The sequence below is a fragment of the Symphalangus syndactylus genome, chromosome 11 (assembly GCF_028878055.3).
Source record: "Symphalangus syndactylus isolate Jambi chromosome 11, NHGRI_mSymSyn1-v2.1_pri, whole genome shotgun sequence".
Taxonomy (NCBI): Eukaryota; Metazoa; Chordata; class Mammalia; order Primates; family Hylobatidae; genus Symphalangus; species Symphalangus syndactylus.
Genome location: NC_072433.2, coordinates 89,509,771 through 89,530,495, shown reverse-complemented (window position 1 = coordinate 89,530,495; position 20,725 = coordinate 89,509,771). Strand labels below are relative to the sequence as shown.

The 20,725-nt window shown below is 37.9% G+C and overlaps 1 protein-coding gene across 3 annotated transcripts in view; it reads left to right on the top strand.

Moving 5' to 3' along the window:
• Positions 1 to 764: 764 nt before the first annotated feature.
• SLCO6A1 (solute carrier organic anion transporter family member 6A1) overlaps positions 765 to 20,725 on the top strand; it is a 128,285-nt gene continuing 108,324 nt past the window's right edge. For all 3 annotated transcript variants that reach the window (XM_055299091.1, XM_055299089.1, XM_055299090.1), the window contains exon 1: positions 765 to 1,289. In XM_055299091.1, the coding sequence (XP_055155066.1) occupies positions 932 to 1,289 (358 nt within the window). In that variant the 5' untranslated portion in view covers positions 765 to 931. The remainder of the gene's footprint in view (positions 1,290 to 20,725) is intronic.

Below are 20,725 nucleotides of genomic sequence, written 5' to 3'. Positions count from 1 at the left end.
TTGTTGAAGAGCTAAATTGTTTTTGGCAACACAATGTCTAATCCATAGGAGAGAAGATAGAGCCATATCTCCTGGAAAGGGACCCTCCACATATACATGGCCTAAAGAGCTTATATATCAGCCTAAGAAAAGAAAACCAGTAAGAAGTTGCATTTTCATTAAAAAAAAAAAAAAGCCGCGTTTCATATCCTACTACTCTTCGCTTACATTCTTTCTCTTCAATAAAGTTTTTATACCTGAAAAAATAATCCTCTGGTTCTCGTGCCCTCATTTAAGGCGGAAAATAATAATCTTTTCTGTTCTTGAGTTGGGATAGAGTTTCTAGGACAATAATTTCTATGTGTAAAACACTACACTTAAGGACATTCATTAGGACATTGATTTCTGATCTTTGTGCCTCCAAATCTTTTATTGTGGTGAAATTTTTTTTTTTAATATCTTCTCTCTCCTGGTCGTTCAACAATTTTCAGGTTGTTTCTAGTGAGATTTTTCAGTTGGAAAGCCACCACAATAAAGTAAGTCTGGGGAAACTGGGGACAGAGAGTTCCACTTTTTTTTCCCATGCTTCCTAATGAGTATTATTTAATAAATAAGTACTGGCATTCTTTGACTGCCATTAAAATTACTCTGGTGCTCCTTGTCTGTATTAGCAGTTATCAAAATCTAGTTTTAGCTTTTTTTTTTTTTTCCTTCCGCACGTGGAAGAAAAGAAGGAAAACAGCCTTGGAAGTTCTCAACTGTCAACCGCCTGCGAGGACGTTTGCCTCCTGCCCTAAGATAAACGTTAGCTCTGCAGGCTTGGGCTGCAGGAGCCCGTTGTGGCCACTGAGTCCTGCGGCGCCCTCGCCAGGCTGGCCTTTGGGTTGGCCCAGGCAGGACGGGCTGCCGAGAGCACTCGGGCCGCGTCGCCAGGAGCCGCCCAGGGCGAGCCATGTTTGAAGGCGTCGCCCGGCACCCTGGGGGACAGGATGAAGCCCCAAAGGGAGCAGAGCCGCGGGAGGCCGCACGGGCCCGGCCTGCTAAGGAGAGGAGGGTCAGGGGAACCCCAAAGTCCTCGAAGCCCAGGAAAAAATACCGGTATCTGAGACTACTTCCAGAGGCCTTGATAAGGTTCGGCGGTTTCCGAAAAAGGAAAAAAGCCAAGTCCTCCGTTTCCAAGAAGCCGGGAGACGTGGATGACAGTTTGGAGCAGCCCTGTGGTTTGGGCTGCTTAGTCAGCCCCTGCTGTGAGTGTTGCAATAACATTCGCTGCTTCATGATTTTCTACTGCATCCTGGTCGCATGTCAAGGTGAGCCTGACGGACGCGGTTTGTTGTGGCGAGGGCAGCCGGGGCCGCACTGGGGGAGGCGGGACAGGGAGTATGGCAGAGGACGCCCTGGGGTGGCCCAGCCTGAGGCTGCTTTCTGACTTCTCAAGGCGTTGTCGGATCAAAGTTTAGCCACCCAATGGATTTACCTTGCCCGCTGCCTTGACAGAGCAGATTTGTTAAGAAAGGGGAATTGCCATGGAGAAAGAGTAAGGCACGCAGAGCCGGCTGTGTGGGAGACCAGAGTTTTATTATTGCTCAAATTAGTCTCTCTAGCATTCTGGGATGGGATCGGATTTTTTAAAGATAATTTGGCGGGCAGGGGGCTTGGGAACTGGGAAGTGCCGATTGGTCAGGGAATCAGTGTGGTCGAAGTCAGGTTTTCTTGCTATCTTCTGTTCCTGGGTGGGATGGCAGAACTAGTTGACCCAGATTACTTGTCTGGGTGGTGTCAGCTCATCCATCCAGTGCAGGGTCTGCAAAATATCTCAAGCACCGATCTTAGGTTTTACAATAGTGATGTTTTCCCCAGGAGCAATTTGCGGAGGTTCAGACTCTTGGCGCCAGAGGCTGCATGACCCCCAACCTTAATTTCTAATCTTGTAGATAATTTGTTAGTCCTGCAAAGGCAGATTAGTCCCCAGGCAAGAAGGGGATCTTTTCGGAAAAGGGCTATTATCAATTTTGTTTCAGAGTCAAACTGTGAAGTGAATTCCTTCCCAAAGTTAGTTCGGCCTAAGCTCAGGAATGAACAAGGAGTTTAAAGGTTAGAAGCAAGAAGGAGTGGATTAGGTCCGATCTCTTTCACTGTCATAATTTCCTCATAATTTTTGCAAAGGTGGTTTCAAAAACAGGTTAACCGGCTGGCACGAGCTTGGGTGCCTCACCTCCTCCAGTACCTGATTGGCACAGTCCATCGTACACATTGTGGGTGATGAGGGCCTGGCTTCCAGAGAGCCAGCTGCAGAGAGGGTGTTGTTGAGTCGTTTATCGTTGTTTGGTCACCAACTGAGAAGTTCTGGGTTTAATCACCTGGAGTTTAAAATAAAGTTGAAAACGGTGTCTATGATCATTAAATGGTTTCTCATCCTGCTCACAAATTTGAGACATTCTGGCTCAGCCACTCTCTATTGGATCTTGTTTCCTCATCTACGAATTTATACAAGAGAACCTAAACTTGAGGGTGTTATTTTTGCCCACATATTTTGAAGAAGGTGAATTTGAACACCTTTAGAACTGGCATGCTTCTCTACTTGACCACAGCTCTCACCTCCCCTGTTACATCAAGATTCTTTACTAGCCTCTTTTCAATGATGGCATTGGAATTTGACAAACCTGTTCTCTTTTTTGCTCTAAGATGCTAGGTCTAAATAAGTGCAATCAAAAGGCTGTATGTGGTAAGACCTATATTAGAAAAACAAATAAATAGTCATCGAGTTTGTCTTGAGATTATCAAAGAAGTTTCTTAGAAGAACAAGCATTTGAACTATGCCTTTATAGTTATGTACAGTTTTGAAAGCCAGAATGAAGTTAAAGAGTATTTGTTGAATAGGGAAGCGAGTTAATGAATCAGTGTTTTGTTTTAGAAAAGCTTGTTTCACAATGGTGAATGACAAGTTTGGCCAGATAATGGTTTCATCTAGGCACCATAAGGGGGTAATTATATTTATATTATCCATCATGTCTCCTTAGTGACTGAGGTATAGAAGACACTCAATAAATATGTATTTGATGCATAAATGAATTTTAAAAGGAAGGAAAAGACAGATTATGCCTAGATTATGAAGGCCTTTAAATACCAGACATAATTCTGAAAGGATATAAAAGGTATTTACTTCCCACTATGTTGGGTCATGAGTAAGGTGCTTTGCAAGTATTATCTAATTTAGTGTAATCTCCTTATTAGGTGGGTAATGAGGAGCCACTGAAGGTTTCTGAACAAGTGATTGACAGTATATGGTTTTTAGCTCTGTAACTTAACTGACTTCATACAGGTAGTTAGCTCAGTTTGGGTATAATATTGAGTCTTCCATTCATAAAAATGGTATATCTCTTCATTTTTCTATTTGTCAATTGATCTATTTATTATTTTTAGTTACATTGTAAACAATTTTAAAATCATTTCAAACATAAAGAAGGGATGCAAAGGCAGTGCAAACAATTCCTGCTTCCCTGTGAGTCAACCAGATTCTTCATCTGTTATCATTTTACCACATTTGTTCCTTCATCTTCTCTTTCCCTATACATGCCCAATTTTTCAGACATGGTGCAAAGTGAGACATTCTCTTACATAACCATCATACACTCCTCACAGGCAGTAATATCAGTACGATACTACCATCCAATTATGAACTGGTGGTCCCATCCAGATGTTGCCAGCTGTCTCAATATTGTCTCCTTTTCATTTTGGGGCCAAAATTCTATACAGGAACATACATTGCATTAAGTTGTCATATTTTACAAGTCTTCTTTAATCTGGAACACTTCCTCATATTTTTTTCTTGTTATGTCCTTGAAAGTCTTACAGAGTATGGTTTTTTTGTAGTGCAGGATGAGCTTCAGTCTGTGTCTGTTTGATGTTTCCTTATGATCAGACTCAGGCCTTTTTTCCCTCGCTTCCTCTCTTCTCCCTCTCCCTCCATTCTTCCTTCTGATTTATTTAGATATAATTTATGTACAATAAAATTCACTTTTAAAGTATGTTATTCAATGAGTTTTAGTAAATATGTACAGACATGAAACCACTAGTGCAATCAACTTTATTTTTTATTATTTATTTATTTAATTAATTTTCAGACTGCCTCTGCTGAGTCTTGCTCTTGTCGCCCAGGCTGTAGTGCAATGATGTGATCTTGGCTCACTGCAATCTTTGCCTCCCTGGTACAAGTGATTCTCCTGCCTCCGCCTCCCAAGTAGTTGGGATTACAGGCGCCTGCCACAATGCCCGGCTAATTTTTTTGTATTTTTAGTAGAGACAGAGTTTCACCATGTTGGCCAGGCTAGTCTCAAATTCCTAATTTCAGGTGATCTGCCCACCTTGGCCTCCCAAAGTGCTGGGATTACAGGCATAAGCCACTGTTCCCAGCCAATGCAATCAATTTTAGAAACTTTCTGTCACACTAAAAGTTTCTTCATGCCCCTTTGCAGTCACTTCCTGCCCCTACCTCCTACCTTAGGTGACTTTGACCTGCTTTCTGTCATTAGAGTCTTGCATTTCCTAGAATTTAATATACGTGGAATCATACAGTTTCTAGTTTTTTTGTTTCTGGCTTCTTTTAACAGCTTGATGGTTTTGAGATTCATGTTATTGTGTGTATTAACAGTTTGGTTTTTTTTATTGTGAATAGTATCATTGAAAGGAATTTTATCCACTATATCAACTCAGTAGTTGATGGATATTTGGGTTGTTTCTATATTTTTTTGACCTCTATAAATAATGCTGTTAAGAGGAATTGCATATACATATTTGTGTGGACATATGTTTTTGTTTCTGTTGGATAGATAACTAGGAATATAATTGCTAGGCTGTATAAGTATTTAAGTGTACCTGCTAGAAACTGCCAAATTACAAAGTGGCTGTACCATTTGTGATCCTGCCAGTCAGCAATATATGAGTTCCAGTTCCACATTCTTATTAATAGTTGCTGTTGTCATTCTTAAAATTTTAGCTATTCCAGTGATTGTATAATGGGATCTCATTGTGATTTTAATTTGCATTTCCCCAATGACCAATTGTCTCAAACATCTGTTTGTATGCTTTTTATCCATTTGTATGTCTTTGTTTGTGAAGTGCCCTATAATAAATTGGGTTGTTTCTCTTATTACTGAGTGTTCTTTATATAATCTGGATGCAAGCCTTTTGTTGAACAAATATTTACGAATATTTTCTCCCAATCCATGGCTTGCTTTTTAATATTTTTCTGTGTCTTTTTGATGAAAAAAGGATTCAACTTCAACTTTGATGAAGTATAATTTATTAATGTTTTAAATGATTCATTCTTTTTGGCTTCTATCATAGAGACTATTGCCTAACTCAATGTCATGAAGGTTTTCTACTTTGCTTTTTTTCTAGAAGTGTTATGGTTTAGCGCTCATGTTTAGGTGTCTGATCTATTTTGAATGAATTGTTTTAGTGTATGGAAAGGATCAAGTTTTAAATTTTTTTCATACAGAAAAAATGCTTTATTCCAGTATAGTTTATTGAAAACAGTGCCCTTTAATCCATTAAACTATCTTGATACTTTTGTGGAAGTTCTGATCTCTTTCTGAGTCTCTTTTGAGCCTTTCTATTCAGTTCTATTTTCCTAATACATCTGTACTTATGCAAATATTATATTGCATTGGTTACTGTAGCTTTATTATATGCATTAAAATCAGATATCCTTTTGACTTCATTCTTTTTAAAAGTTGTTTTGGCTATTCTAGATCTTTGTTTTTCCATATAAATTTTAGAATAAAATAGTCAATTTCTATAAAAAAGTTACTAAGATTTTGTTGAGTCTATAAATTTGGGGAAAATTGACCTCAACGATATTAAGTGTCCTCATGATGGAACATGTTGGATATATCATCTTCATTTACATCTTCTATGCTGCATCTTTGTTCAAGTAACCTATTAAGTTACAGAAGTCAATTTTTTGCAGACTCCTTAGGATTGTTTAGTATACATGATTATATCATCTGTGAATAAGGACAGTTTTACTTCTTCCCAATCTGGATGCTTTTTGTTACGGTTTGTTACTTTATTCCACTGGCTAGGCTGCCTGGTACAATGGTCAATAGAAATTAGGAAAAGCAATGTTCATTGATGTTTTTCTGATTTTTAGATAGAAAAAATTCAGCCTTTCACAGTTAAATATGTTAACTGTAGGTTTTATTTTTTAAGATGTCTTTTATCAGTTTAAGGATATTTCTTCTTTTATTAGTTTGCTGAGAATTTTTTGTCATTAATTGGTGTTGAATTTTATCACGTGCTTTTTCCTGCCTCTATTGAGATGTTCATAAGGAAAAATTTGTTCTATTACTATGATATATTGCATTTTTTAATATTTGGATATTTGACAAACCTTGCATTCCTAGGATAAGCCCTTTTTATTGGATTATTGTCTTTTTCTACATATTGCTGGACTTAATTTGCCAAAATTTTGTTAAAATTTATTTTTTCTGTGAGAGTATTGTTCTATAGTTTTCTTAGAGGGTTTTTGTCTGTCTTTAGTAACAGGTAATAGTAGCTTCACTAAATTAATTGGGATGGTTTTCTCCTTCTTATCTTTCCTCCTCATTTTTTCTGAAAGGGTTTGTGCAGCATTATGTACCCTTTGTGTAGTATTTTTTTAATACATTTTAAGTTCTAGGGTACATGTGCACCACGTGCAGGTTTGTTACATAGGTATACATAGGCCACGTTGGTTTGCTGCACCCATCAACTTGTCATTTACATTAAATATTTCTCTTAATGATATCCCTCCCTGAGCCCCCTGCCCCCCGAAAGGCCCAAGTGTGTGATGTTCCCTGCCCTGTGTCCAAGTGTTCTCATTGTTCAGTTCCCACCTATGAGTGAGAACATGTGGTGTCTGGTTTTCTGTCTTTGTGATAGTTTGCTCAGAATGATGGTTTCCAGCTTCATCCATGTCCCTGCAAAGTACATGAACTTATCCTTTTTTATGGCTGCATAGTATTCCATGGTGTATATGTGCCACATTTTCTTTATCCATTCTATCATTGGTGGACATTTGGGTTGGCTCCAAGTCTTTGCTATTGTGAATAGTGCTGCAATAAACATATGTGTGCATGTGTCTTTATAGAAGCATGATTTATAATCCTTTGGGTATATACCCGGTAATGGGATGGCTGGGTCAAATGGTGTTTCTAGTTCTAGATACTTGAGGAATTGCCATGCTGTCTTCCACAATGGTTGAACTAATTTACACTCCCATGAAAAATGTAAATGTATTCCTATTTCTGTACATCCTCTCCAGCATCTGTTGTTTCCTGACTTTTTAATGATTGCCATTCTAACTAGTGTGAGATGGTATTTCATTGTCGTTTTGATTTGCATTTCTCTGATGGCCAGTGATGATGAGCATTTTTTCATGTGTCTGTTGGCTGAATAAATGTCTTCTTTTGAAAAGTGTCTGTTCATATCCTTTGCCCACTTTTTGATGGGGTTGTTTGTTTTTTTTCTTGTTAATTTGTTTAAGTTCTTTGTAGATTCTAGATATTAGCCCTTTGTCAGATGGGTAGATTGCAAAAATTTTCTCCCATTCTGTAGGTTGCCTGTTCATTCTGATGGTAGTTTCTTTTGCTGTGCAGAAGCTGTTCAGTTTAATTAGATCCCATTTGTCCATTTTGACTTTTGTTGCCATTGCTTTTGGTGTTTTAGTCATGAAGTCCTTGCCCATGTCTATGTAATGAATGGTATTGACTAGGTTTTCTTCTAGGGTTTTTATGGTTTTAGGTCTAAAACTTAAGTCTTTAATCCATCTTGAATTAATTTTTGTATAAGGTGCAAGAAAGGGATCCAGTTTCAGCTTTCTACATATGGCTAGCCTGTTTTCCCAGCACCATTTATTAAATAGGGAATCCTTTCCTCATTGCTTGTTTTTGTCAGGTTTGTCAAAGATCAGATGGTTGTAGATGTATAGTGTTATTTCTGAGGGCTCTGTTCTGTTCCATTGGTCTGTATCTCTGTTTTGGTACCAGTACCATGCTGTTTTGGTTACTGTACCCTTGTAGTATAGTTTGAAGTCAGGTAGCATGAGGCCTCCAGCATTGATCATTTTGCTTAGGATTGTCTTGGCAATGCAGGCTCTTTTTCGGTTCCATATGGAATTTAAAGTAGTTTTTTTCCAATTCTGTGATGAAAGTCATTGATAGTTTGATGGGGTTGGCATTGAATCTATAAATTACCTTGGGCAGTATGGCCATTTTCATGATATTGATTCTTCCTATCCATGAGCATGGAATGTTGTTCCATTTGTTTGTGTCCTCTTTTATTTCGTTGAGCAGTGGTTTGTAGTTCTCCTTGAAGAGGTTGTACACATCCCTTGTAAGTTGGATTCCTAGGTATTTTATTCTCTTTGTAGTAATTGTGAATGGGAGTTCACTCATTATTTTGCTCTCTGTTTGTCTGTTATTGCTGTATAGGAATGCTTGTAATTTTTCACATTGATTTTGTATCTTGAGACTTTGCTGAAGTTGCCTATTGTCTTAAGGAGATTTTGGGCTGAGACGATGGGGTTTTCTAAATATACAATCATGTAATCTGCAAACAGGGACAATTTGACTTCCTCTTTTCCTAATTGAATATCCTTTATTTCTTTCTCTTGCCTGATTGCCCTGGCCAGAACGTGCAACACTATGTTCAATAGGAGTGGTGAGAGAGGGCATCCTTGTGTTGTGCCAGTTTTCAAAGGGAATGCTTCCAGTTTTTGCCCATTCAGTATGATATTGACTGTGGGTTTGTCATACATAGCTTTTACTATTTTGAGGTACGTCCCATCAATCCCTAGTTTATTGAGAGTTTTTAGCATGAAAGGCTGTTGAATTTTGTCGAAGGCCTTTTCTGCATCTATTGAAATAATCATGTGGTTTTTGTCTTTGGTTCTGTTCATGTAATGGATTACGTTTATTGACTTGCATGTGTTGAACTCGCCTTGCATCCCAGGGATGGAGCCGACTTGATTGTGGTGGATAAGCTTTTTGATGTGCTGCTGGATTTCATCTGCCAGTATTTTTTTGAGGATTTTCACATCAATGTTCACCAGGGATAATGGTCTAAAATTATCTTTTTTGTTGTGTCTCTGCCAGGCTTTGGTATCAGGATGATGCTGGCCTCATAAAATGAGTTGGGGAGGATTCCCTTTCAGAAGGAATGGTACCAGCTCTTCTTTGTACCTCTGGTAGAATTTGGCTGTGACTCTGTCTAGTCCTGAACTTTTTTTGGTTGGTAAGCTATTAATTATTGCCTCAATTTCAGAACCTGTTATTGGTCTATTCAGAGATTCAACTTCTTCCTGGTTTAGTCTTGGGAGGGTGTATGTGTCCAGGAATTTATCCATTTCTTCTAGATTATCTGGTTTATTTGCATAGAGGTGTTTATAGTATTCTCTGATGGTAGTTTGTATGTCTGTGGGATTGGTGGTGATAACCCCTTTATCATTTTTTATTGCATCTATTTGATTCTTCCCTCTTTTCTTATTAGTCATGCTAGAGGTCTATCTATTTTGATCTTTTCAGAAAACCTGCTCCTGGATTCATTTATTTTTTGAAGGGTTTTTTGTGTCTCTATCTCCTTCAGTTCTGCTCTGATCTTAATTATTTCTTGTTTTTTGCTAGCTTTTGAATTTATTTCCTCTTGCTTCTCTAGTTCTTTTAATTGTGATGTTAGGGTGTCAATTTTAGATCTTTCCTGCTTTCTCTTGTGGGCATTTAGTGCTATAAATTTCCCTCTACACACTGCTTTAAATGTGTCCCAGAGATTCTGGTACATTGTGTCTTTGTTCTCATTGGTTTCAAAAACATCTTTATTTCTGCCTTCATTTCGTTATGTACCCAGTAGTCATTTAGGAGCAGGTTGTTCAGTTTCCATGTAGTTGTGCAGTTTTGAGTGAGTTTCTTAATCCTGAGTTTTAATTTGATTGCACTGTACTCTGAGAGACAGTTTGTTGTGATTTCTGTTCTTTTACATTTGCAGAGGAGTGCTTTACTTCCAATTATGTGCTCAATTTTAGAGTAAGTGCGATGTGGTGCTGAGAAGAATGAAAATTCTGTTGATTTTGAGGGGGAGAGTTCTCTAGATGTCTATTGGGTCTGCTTAGTGCAGAGCTGAATTCAAGTCCTGGGTATCTTTCTTAACCTTCTATCTCGTTGATCTGTCTAATATTGACAGTGTGGAGTTAAAGTCTGTTATTATTATTGTGCGGGTGTCTAAGTTTCTTTGTAGGTATCTAAGGACTTGTTTTATGAATCTGGGTGTTCCTGTATTGGACGCATATATATTTAGTATAGTTAGCTCTTCTTATTGAATTGATCCCTTTACCATTATATAATGGCCTTCTTTGTCTCTTTTGATCTTTGTTGGTTTAAAGCCTGTTTTTATCAGAGACCAGGATTGCAACCCCTGCTTTTTTTTTCTTTTTTTTTTCTTTCCATTTGCTTGGTAGATCTTCCTCCATCCTTTTATTTTTGAGCCTATGTGTGTCTCTGCATGTGAGATGGGTCTCCTGAATACAGCACACTGATGGGTCTTGACTCTATGCAATTTGCCAGTCTGTGTTTTTTAATTGAGACATTTAGCCCATTTACGTTTACGGTTAATATTGTTATGTGTGAATTTCATCCTGTCATGTTGTTAGCTGGTTATTTTGTCCATTAATTGCTGCAGTTTCTTCACAGCATCGATGGTCTTTACAACTTGGCATGTTTTTGCCATGGCTGGTACTAGTTGTTCCTTTCCATGTTTAGTGCTTCCTTCAGGGGCTCTTGTAGGGCAGGCCTGGTGGTGACAAAATCTTTCAGCATTTGCTTGTCTGTAAAGGATTTTATTTCTCCTTCACTTGTGAAACTTAGTTTGGCTGGATATGAAATTCTTGGTTGAAAATTCTTTTCTTAAAGAATGTTGAATATTGGCCTCCACTCTCTTTTGACTTGTAGGGTTTCTGCCAAGAGATCCGCTGTCAGTCTGATGGGCTTCCCTTTGTGGGTAACCCGACCTTTCTCTCTGGCTGCCCTTAACATTTTTTCCTTCATTTCAACCTTGGTGAATCTGACAATTATGTGTCTTGGAGTTGCTCTTCTCAAGGAGTATCTTTGTGGCGTTCTCTGTCTTTCCTGAATTTGAATGTTGGCCTGCCTTGCTAGGTTGGGGAAGTTCTCCTAGATAATATCCTGAAGAGTGTTTTCCAGTTTGTTTTCATTCTCCTGGTCACTTTCAGGTACACCAATCAGACGTAGATTTGGTCTTTTCACATAGTCCCATATTTCTTGGAGGCTTTGTTCACTTCTTTTTACCCTTTTTTCTCTAAACTTCTCACTTCATTTCACTCATTTGATCTTCAATCACTGATACCCTTTCTTCTAGTTGATTGAATCGGCTACTGAAGCTTGTGCATGCATCACATAGTTCTCGTGCCATAGTTTTCAGCTCCATCAGGTCATTTAAGGACTTCTCTACACTGTTTATTCTAGTTAGCCATTCATCTACTCTTTTTTCAAGGTTTTTAGCTTCTTTGTATTGGGTTTGAACATCCTCCATTAGCTCGGAGAAATTTGATTGTCTGAAGCCTTCTTCTCTCAGCTCATCAAAGTCATTCTCTGTCCAGCTTTGTTCCGTTGCTGGCGAGGAGCTGCGTTCCTTTGGAGGGGGATAGGTGCTCTGATTTTTAGAATTTTCAGCTTTTCTGCTCTTTTTTTTCCCCATCTTTGTGGTTTTATCTACCTTTGGTCTTTGATGATGGTGACATACAGAGGGGGTTTTGGTGTGGATGTCCTTTCTGTTTGTTAGTTTTCCTTCTAACAGTCAGGACCCTCAGCTGCAGGTCTGTTGGAGTTTGCTGGAGGTCCACTCCAGACCCTGTTTGCCTGGGTATCAGCAGCGGAGGCTGCAGAATAGCTAATATTGCTGAACAGAAAATGTTCCTGCCTGATCGTTCCTCTGGAAGCCTCGTCTCAGTGGGGTACCCGGCTGTGTGAGGTGTCAGTCTGCCCCTACTGGGGGTTGCCTCCCAGTTAGACTACTCGGGGGTCAGGGACCCACTTGAGGAGGCAGTCTGCCTGTTCTCAGATCTCAAACTCCATGCTGAGAGAACCACTACTCTCTTCAAAGCTGTCAGACAGGGACATTTAAGTCTGCAGAGGTTTCTGCTGCCTTTTGTCCGGCTATGCCCTACCCCCAGAGGTGGAGTCTACAGAGGCAGGCAGGCCTCCTTGAGCAGTGGTGGGCTCCACCCAGTTTGAGCTTCCTGACTGCTTTGTTTACCTACTCAAGCCTCAGCAATGGCAGGCACTCCTCCCCCAGCCTCGCTGCCACCTTGCAGTTTGATCTCAGACTGCCATGCTAGCAATGAGTGAGGCTCCATGGGCCTGGTACCCTCTGAGCCAGGCGTGGGATATAATCTCCTGGTGTGCCGTTTGCTAAGACCATTGCAAAAGCGCAGTATTAGGGTGGTAGTGACCCAATTTTCCAGGTGCCATCTGTCACCCCTTCCCTTTGCTGGGAAAGGGAATTCCCTGACCCCTTGTGCTTCCCGGGTGAAGCAATGTCTCTTACTGCGTTGGCTCACACTCGGTGGACTGCACCCACTGTCCTGCCCCCACTGTCCGACGAGCCCCAGTAAGATGAACCCAGTACCTCAGTTGGTAATGGAGAAATCACTCGTCTTCTGTGTCACTCATGTTGGGAGCTGTAGACCGGAACTGTTCCTATTCGGCCATCTTGGAACTACCCCCATTGATTATTTTCTTTACCCTATCCAGCCTATTGAGGAGGTCATCAGACATTTTTTTTTTTTCATTTCTGCTGCAGGGTTTCTGATTTCTCACATTTTATTTTGATTCTTTCTTAGAGTTTCCATCTCTCTCACATTACTTATCTGTTGTCGCATATTGTCCATTCTTTCCAATAGAGTCCTGATATGGTTTGGATTTGTGTCCCTGCCCAAATCTTATGTTGAATTGTCATCCCCAATGTTGAAGGAGGGTCCTGGTGGGAAGTGATTGGATCACGGGGGCAGACTTCCCTCTTGCTGTTCTTGTGATAGTGAGTTCTCATGAGATCTGGTTGTTTAAAAGTGTATAGCACTTCCCCCTTCACTCTCTTACTCCTTCTCTGGCCATGTAAGATGTGACTGCTTTTGCTTCACTTTCCACAATGATTGTAAGCTTCCTGAGGCCTCCCCAGCCATGCTTTCTGTATAGCCTGCAGAACTGTGAGTCAATTAAACCTCCTTTCCTTATAAATTATCCAGTCTCCAGTAGTTCTTTATAGCAGTGTGAAAATGGACTAATACATGTCCTTAGCATATTGATCATAGTTATTTTATTTTTTAATTGTCACATAATAATTGTACATACATATGGAATAAAATGTGGTATTTTGATATATGTTTATATTGTGTAATGACCAAATCAGTATAATTAGCAAATCCTTTGCCTCATATATTTATCATTTCTTTGTGGTAATAACATTCAAAATGCTCTCATAGCTATTTTGAAGTATACAGTACATTATTGTTAATGGGGACTCTAGTCACTCTACTGTGCAACAGAGCACCAGAATTGATATCTCCTATCTAACTGTAAATTAGTACTCATTGACCAGCCTGTGTGCATCCCTCCGTCCACCCTCTCCAGCCTCTGGTAACCATTATTCTACTCTTTACTTCTATAAGATCAACTTTTTTAGGTTCTACGTATGAGTGAGATCATGCAGTACTTGTCTTTCCATGTCTGGCTTATTTCACGTAACATAATGTTCTTTATCCATGCTGTAGTAAATAACAGGATTTTATTCTTTTTTATGGATGAACAATATTCCATTATGTATATATACCACATTTTCTTCATCCATTCATCTGTCAATGGACACTTAGGTTGGTCCATATTTTAGCTAGTATGAATATTACTTCAATAAACATGGGGATGCAAATATTTCTTTGACATACTGATTTTATTTCATTTGAATATATATCCAGTAGCGGAATTGCCAGATCATTTGGTAGTTCTATTTTTAATTTTTTGAGGAACCTCCATACTGTTTTTATAATGGCTATTCTTACATAAATTCCCACCAACAGTGTATAAAGGCTTCCTTTTCTATACAACCTTCCTAATACATATCTTCTGTCTTTTTGATAACAGCCATTCTAACTGGATATCCTATGATTTTGATTTGCATTTCCCTGATGATTAGTGATGTTGAGCATTAAAAAAATAGATCTGATGATCATTTTTATGTCTTCTTTTAAGAAATGGTTATTCAGGGCTTTTGCCCTTTTTTAAATTGGATTATTTGTTTGTTTTGCTATTGAATTGTTTGATTTCCTTATATATTCTGGATAATAACTTAAATTTCTGGAAATCCCCCTTTTCCATATGATTCTGTTTTAGAGTTTTCCACTGAGGGTAATGTATGCGATATTTGGAAGGTTGAAGAGAAGGAAAGGAGTCATCCTTCTCCAGAGATGTTTGCAAGCAAATCCTTGCAGATCTGAGGTTGTGTGTATCCTGCTGAGCACTTAAAAACCACCCAGTTTGCTCCTGCAGGCTGATGCAGCTCTTGGGAACTATTGCAGAGACTCTTGAGCATTGCATCAATTTCTTGGTAACTTTTTGAAGAAAATAAAGGGGAGAGATAGCAGTGGGGCATACCCCTAACAAAAGGGACTCTAACTTTTATGCTTCTATGCTTCCTATGCTTCTGTCTCCCCTGGCATACTGGCTATAACTTCCTGACTTTTTATGTGACTTCCTCAATCTTCTGTCTCTCAGTTCTCCCAATATTTGAATGTAAGCCCTAATTCTTAAATCCTCATTTTCTAGCATTTTTAGAGTGGGTCTTCTTTTGTATTTGAATGAAAAATGATCAATATTTTGATAGATGAAATTATTCCTTAAAAATGGGAAATCTGGAATTTTTTCTCTGATATGACTAAATTTGAAGACAGTACTGACCTTGTTGCTAGTGCAAATATGGAACGCTGATATCTCTAGGATGCAGTAACAACATTATTGCTCAAATTAAATTGACTGAAGTGTCAATTGTCTGTGTTACGCAAGGATTACCTGTTTGGGTTTTCTTCTCCTGAATCTTGTCCCCATAGTTTCTCATTGCCTAGTTAGCTCTTGTGTGCCTTCAAACAGATCTAAAAGTATTTTTTAACTTTCATATTCTCAGCAGAATGAGAGAATTGAATTATTTAGTCTACTATTAATGGAAGTGTAATCAATAGGTCAGGGAACTATATCAAAGAGAGTTGTTCAAGTGTATCTTAACATGTTACTTTTTAAAATAGAATATTTGGAAACTCATGTGAAAAATATAACAAAACATTAACATTTGATAAATCTAGGAGAATTGTATATTGCTATTTTCTGTGATTTTTACTGATTTTTGTTCACCTGATATATAACAGTTTGAAAACATTAAGATTTGTTTTGGTTTGTTTCTCTTTATGTTTTCTTTATTTTCTCGTTTTATTTATTTAACCCTATGTCAGCTAATACTTAATATAATGATAGTTATTGTATTGGAATTATACTCTTTATCATTATAAAATTTTCCCTTGCTTTGTTTAATTAATTGTTTTATTGTAGGGGAGCATATTTACTACTTAACTGGTTGACTATATGCTTTAATTTACCTGAAACAGTTCCTGTTTATGCTTGCTGTCCCATTTTTCACTGCAGTTTTCTCCATTTTGCTAAGTATTATTATTAATAGTTTATTTAAACAAGCTGGGATGGATTTAGTTGGCCCTAACTTTGTGCTTTTAGTTTCTGCCTTGGTCTTGTTTTACAGTGGTTAAAAAATTTGTGTGCTGAGCACAATTCTTACTTTGACATAGAGTTAGATCTAAAAGACAACCAGCAATAACCTGTCTTTCTACACCTTGTCCACATGTAGTGTTAATGAAAATTCCTTTCAGGGACAGTGTGATGTGCATTTCTTGAAAAATGAAGTAATCTTGGATCTAGTCTCTAAAATTAACTCCACCCAATATTGAGTGGTTGGGCAAGTATTTGATGCAGCTGATTCTGCCACCCACTTGGTATATTAGCCAGATTTGTGATGGTCCATGCTGCGACTTGCAAGATACATGAAGTTGCCAGGCTACCTGTTGGTAGGGTCAGTGGGAAGCATTAGACGTAATAGATTAGCTTTACTTAAAGTATCTGCAGGAAACAGTGGCCGAAGAGTAAAGTCATAGAGTGCATAATAGTCTAAGCACACTTTGTACTACGGTATTTTCATTTGTCATATAGTGCATATCACCATCATTTTATGATTTTATTATTTGGTAACGCTTTTTTACTTTCTAGTATACCTTTTTTGGCACCATGACATCAAAAATGGCATGTGCTATTCTTAAGCAAATTGATGAAGACTTGTACATTGTTTACATTTACTATTTATCAAAGGCCATAGTGATATTACTGACCACATAAAAACCCAAAGACATAAATCTGCTGAAGTTAATGGTGATTTTAGAAGACTATGGCTGAAAAAGTTAACACATGCAGCTGCAAAAGGCTTATTTACAAAACATTTCGTGAAGTATGATTTTTTCATCTAGATTTAACTGTTCTAGTTTAATTTTACTCATTTTCAATTCCAAATTTTTATATCCACATATGAAAGTTAAAATAATAGCTGTAAATGAATTCACCCCATTAGCAGAAGGACAATTTTTCAAATTGTTAAATAATGCCAGCTTTATATCAGTGCCATCAGGAACTTCAAATAGAAAATAAATTAACTCAAATAATAATTTGTTTTTTGTGAAATTGAAGGAAAATTTTGGAAGTTCATCCTGTTGAAGATAAACACCTGTTATTAATGTGAATACTATACTTTTAAATTTTCATTTTTGAAGATGCAATTATTTATTTCTGTAACAATGATATTTACACAAATTTTTGTGTAGAGTATCATAGTAAAGACAATGTACTTATGGTACTAGGAAAGCAGTGAAGCAGAAATGTGCTTGGAATTGGTACACAAACAATTCATAATTGTATCCTAACAAAATATAATATTTAACATCAACATTTACAAACATTTATTCATGTTCAAGTTTTTATGTATTAATACTTCATCTTATTGGTATACATTGCCTTTCTTTGCCTCCTGGAAACAATAGACTTTACAAATGTTGGACTTTTTTTCATTATTTTATGAATTAACCTCAGTTGATTTATGATTTTGAACTGTTTTATAAATAAATTCTCTAATTTGCCGTTGTACTTTTATTTTAAAGAGGCTGAAAGTCTTCCATTAAAGTATTCAATGAATGAATCACCGTACTTCTAAAATATTAGAAGTTTTTGTTGAATTTTAATTATTGAAAACAAAGCTTAAAAATGGGAAGATACTAAAATGCATCCCCCCAAAACTAAGAGAGGAGCTAAACAAACTATGAGAGGTTGAGTAGCATACAAGATTTATTTTAGAAATCCTTTAATTGTGCTTTGTACAAATTTTTATTTTGGGAAAGAATCTTTTGATAGTTCCTTTATTCTAACTAGGCAAATTTATACTTTGTAAATTGAATTGAATGAACTTAAGTAGACCTATAGCTTTACATAGGTAAATTTGGTGAAACAAAGTAATCATAAATAGAGACAACTTATTTGAAGAGTTTTGTCTTGTAAAATATTTTTCAAAGAAGTATTCTCTGAATGAAATATTTTGGTTGAAATAGTTTAATATGAAAATATAATTGAGAACATCCTTCATTTAACAGTGCTTGTTTTGAGCTTACTAGACACTTACACACTTGTAGAGAGTTTTTATCAATTAAAATATCATTTTATACAGTGACATGTCAATAGAGGTTGTAATAACTTCAAATTTATTAACTATGTATTGGAAGCCCCTAAGACCACAGTCAGGCTAAATGATTCCATAGGACTTCACAGGACTTAAAGTAAGCTCATGATTATGGTTTATTACAGTGAAAGGATACAGATTAAAATCAGCTGAGGGAAAAGGCACATGGGATGAATTCTGGAAAAAAAACAGGTGCAAGTTTTCATGTGTCCTCTCCCAGTGGAATCACATGGACATGCTTATTTCTCCCAACACGTGTGATAACACATCCAAAGTGTTACTAACCAGGGAAGCTTACGTGAGCCTTCATGTTCAGGGTTTTTCTGTCAGTCATGTAGGCATGCAACACCTCTGTGACTAACCTCAGGTACTCAGACTCCACACCCACACCCCATGAAAAGAAAGATCTTCACCATAAATCACATTGTTAGCATAAACTGTGTGATCAAACTGGTACAATATGGCCCAAGGCCTCTGCCATATAAAAACATTGTTATCGGACAGAATATTCCAAGGGCTTAGAGCTTTTCTCCTGGGAGCCACCGAAGAGCCAATCCTGAAGTCAGGCCTTTTATTTTATTTATTTATTTATTTATTTATTTAATTTATTTTTGAGATGGGGTTTCGCTCTTGTTGCCCAGACTGGAATGCAATGGTGCAATCTCAGCTCACCACAACCTCCGCCTCCCGGGTTCAAGTGATTCTCCTGCCTCAGTCTCCCGAATAGCTGGGATTACAGGCAGACGCCACCAAGCCTGGCTAATTTTGTATTTTTAGTAGAGATGGGGTTTCTCCATGCTGATCAGGCTGGTCTCGAACTCCCAACCTCAGGTGATTCGCCCACCTCAGCCTCCCAAAGTGCTGGGATTACAGGCATGAGCCACTGCTCCTGGCCAGGCCTTTTTAAAACAACCCAGTCCTGTTCAGTTAACCCTTCACTGTAAAACTGTAAAAAGCAACTTTAATATATTGCACCTAACTTTGTAAAAACTATTAAAATATATTTTTCAGAAAAGATATGAATCACATTTTATTAACGATAGTATGGCTAAGAAACTGGTTAAAGTATGTGTTTATTAATATTCTTATTTTTTAAAAAAATTCTGATATATAACATAAAAATGCTTGGAAATGTTTTAAGTAAACTTTTTCAGCTTCACCAGTGTAATAAAAGTAATTTGTCTATAATTACAAAAATAATATGTCCTTTTTTTTTGACAGAGTCTCCCTTTGTCGCCCAGTCTGTAGTGCAGTGGCGCAATCTTGGCTCACTGTAAACCTCTGCCTCCTGGGTTCAAGCAATTCTCATGCTTCAGCTTCCCTGAGTAGCTGAGATTACGGGCACCCGCCACCACACCTGGCTAATTTTTGTATTTTTAGTAGATATAGGGTTTCACCATGTTGGTCAGGCTGGTTTAGAACTCCTTACCTCAGGTATCCACCCACCTCAGCCTCCCAAAGTGCTGGGATTACAGGTGTGAGCCACTGCACCCAGCCAATAATAGACTTTTGATATAATATTCTGTACCAGTCATTGAACCACGAGAAACAAAACAAAACAAACTAACAAACCCTCAAAAATGGAAATCTGGAGTTAGTTGTCTGACATGATTGGGCTTGAAGCCAATGAAAACAGTGATATTTGTGCCTGTGAATTATGGTTCACTAGAAATCCATGGCATGTAGTGACAAAAAGAGTCATTTAAATTATTGCCTAGGATAAAGTTCTTATTGAAGGCAAGACATTGAAAGACAAAATAGCTGCTGCAATTGACTCCTGTGGTGGAAACTTTAACTGCACTGAAAAGTTTACAGAAGAAAAATGAAAAGTTTAGGGTATGGTTAGAAAACGTGTGAGCTTCTCTCATAGTTTCATGAGAAACTCTCATTATTTTGAGCCACATATTTTTGGTCAATACTCTTATTCACAGGCGGCAGAATTGCAACATAAGTTGAACTCAAACTCACCAGATCACTTCTGTGGGTGTTGGGGCATTGATTTGAGAAAAAAGAAACCCTAAGAATTAGGATAAAGGCATCTGGGTGAAATTTGGCGAACCTGAGAACCATGAAACTCCAAATCCTGTACCTTCTTTGCTAGTAGGAACAATTATTCCTCTTATATCTGAAGAGAAACAATTCCTTGCTTGAAGACATTGAACTGACCTCATCTGAGTTAAAGGAACGCTAATTCCCCTTATAATCCATCCCATACCCCATTGCTGCCAGACTCATCACTCAAATCAGATCCAGCCTTCCCAGAATGATTAACATAAAATCTATCCTATGAGAAAATATTCTATATACCAAAAATTGCTTGCCACTTTTGTACCACTCACTATTAAGAAAGAGGCACAATTTTTGGTGAGCCTCTGTGATTTTTCAGTGGTAGAAGTATGCTATGGTAGCATTATAGGCTTAGTCAGGGGAGGCCTTGAAAAGTAGAGGAAAAAGGAAATCCTCCCCGTGGAAAGAACATTGAGCAGTACATCTGATTGTCCGTATTGCTAAACATTGCCCAGTGGTTTGACCATTTGGTAATTAGGAAGACTGTGTAAGTGGTGAGTCTCTCCATCTGAATGAATGTTCACCAAAAGAAAGCCATTGCACAAGAGGCTCTCAGTAATGAAGTAGATAGATAGATATGAATATTAGCCAGCCTCTTTCCCTAGCCATTCTATCTCTTGTCCAATGGGGTCTTATTTATAGTGACAATTACATCAAGGATGGAGGTTATATAAGAGGTGAATACATGGCCTTATCTTCATCAGAGCTCGTCTGGTTGTTGCACTGCTGAATGCCTGCCTTGCTACCAGGAAGAGTCAATATAGTCTAGGTACTGGCTCCATTCCTTAGTGAAACCAACCAG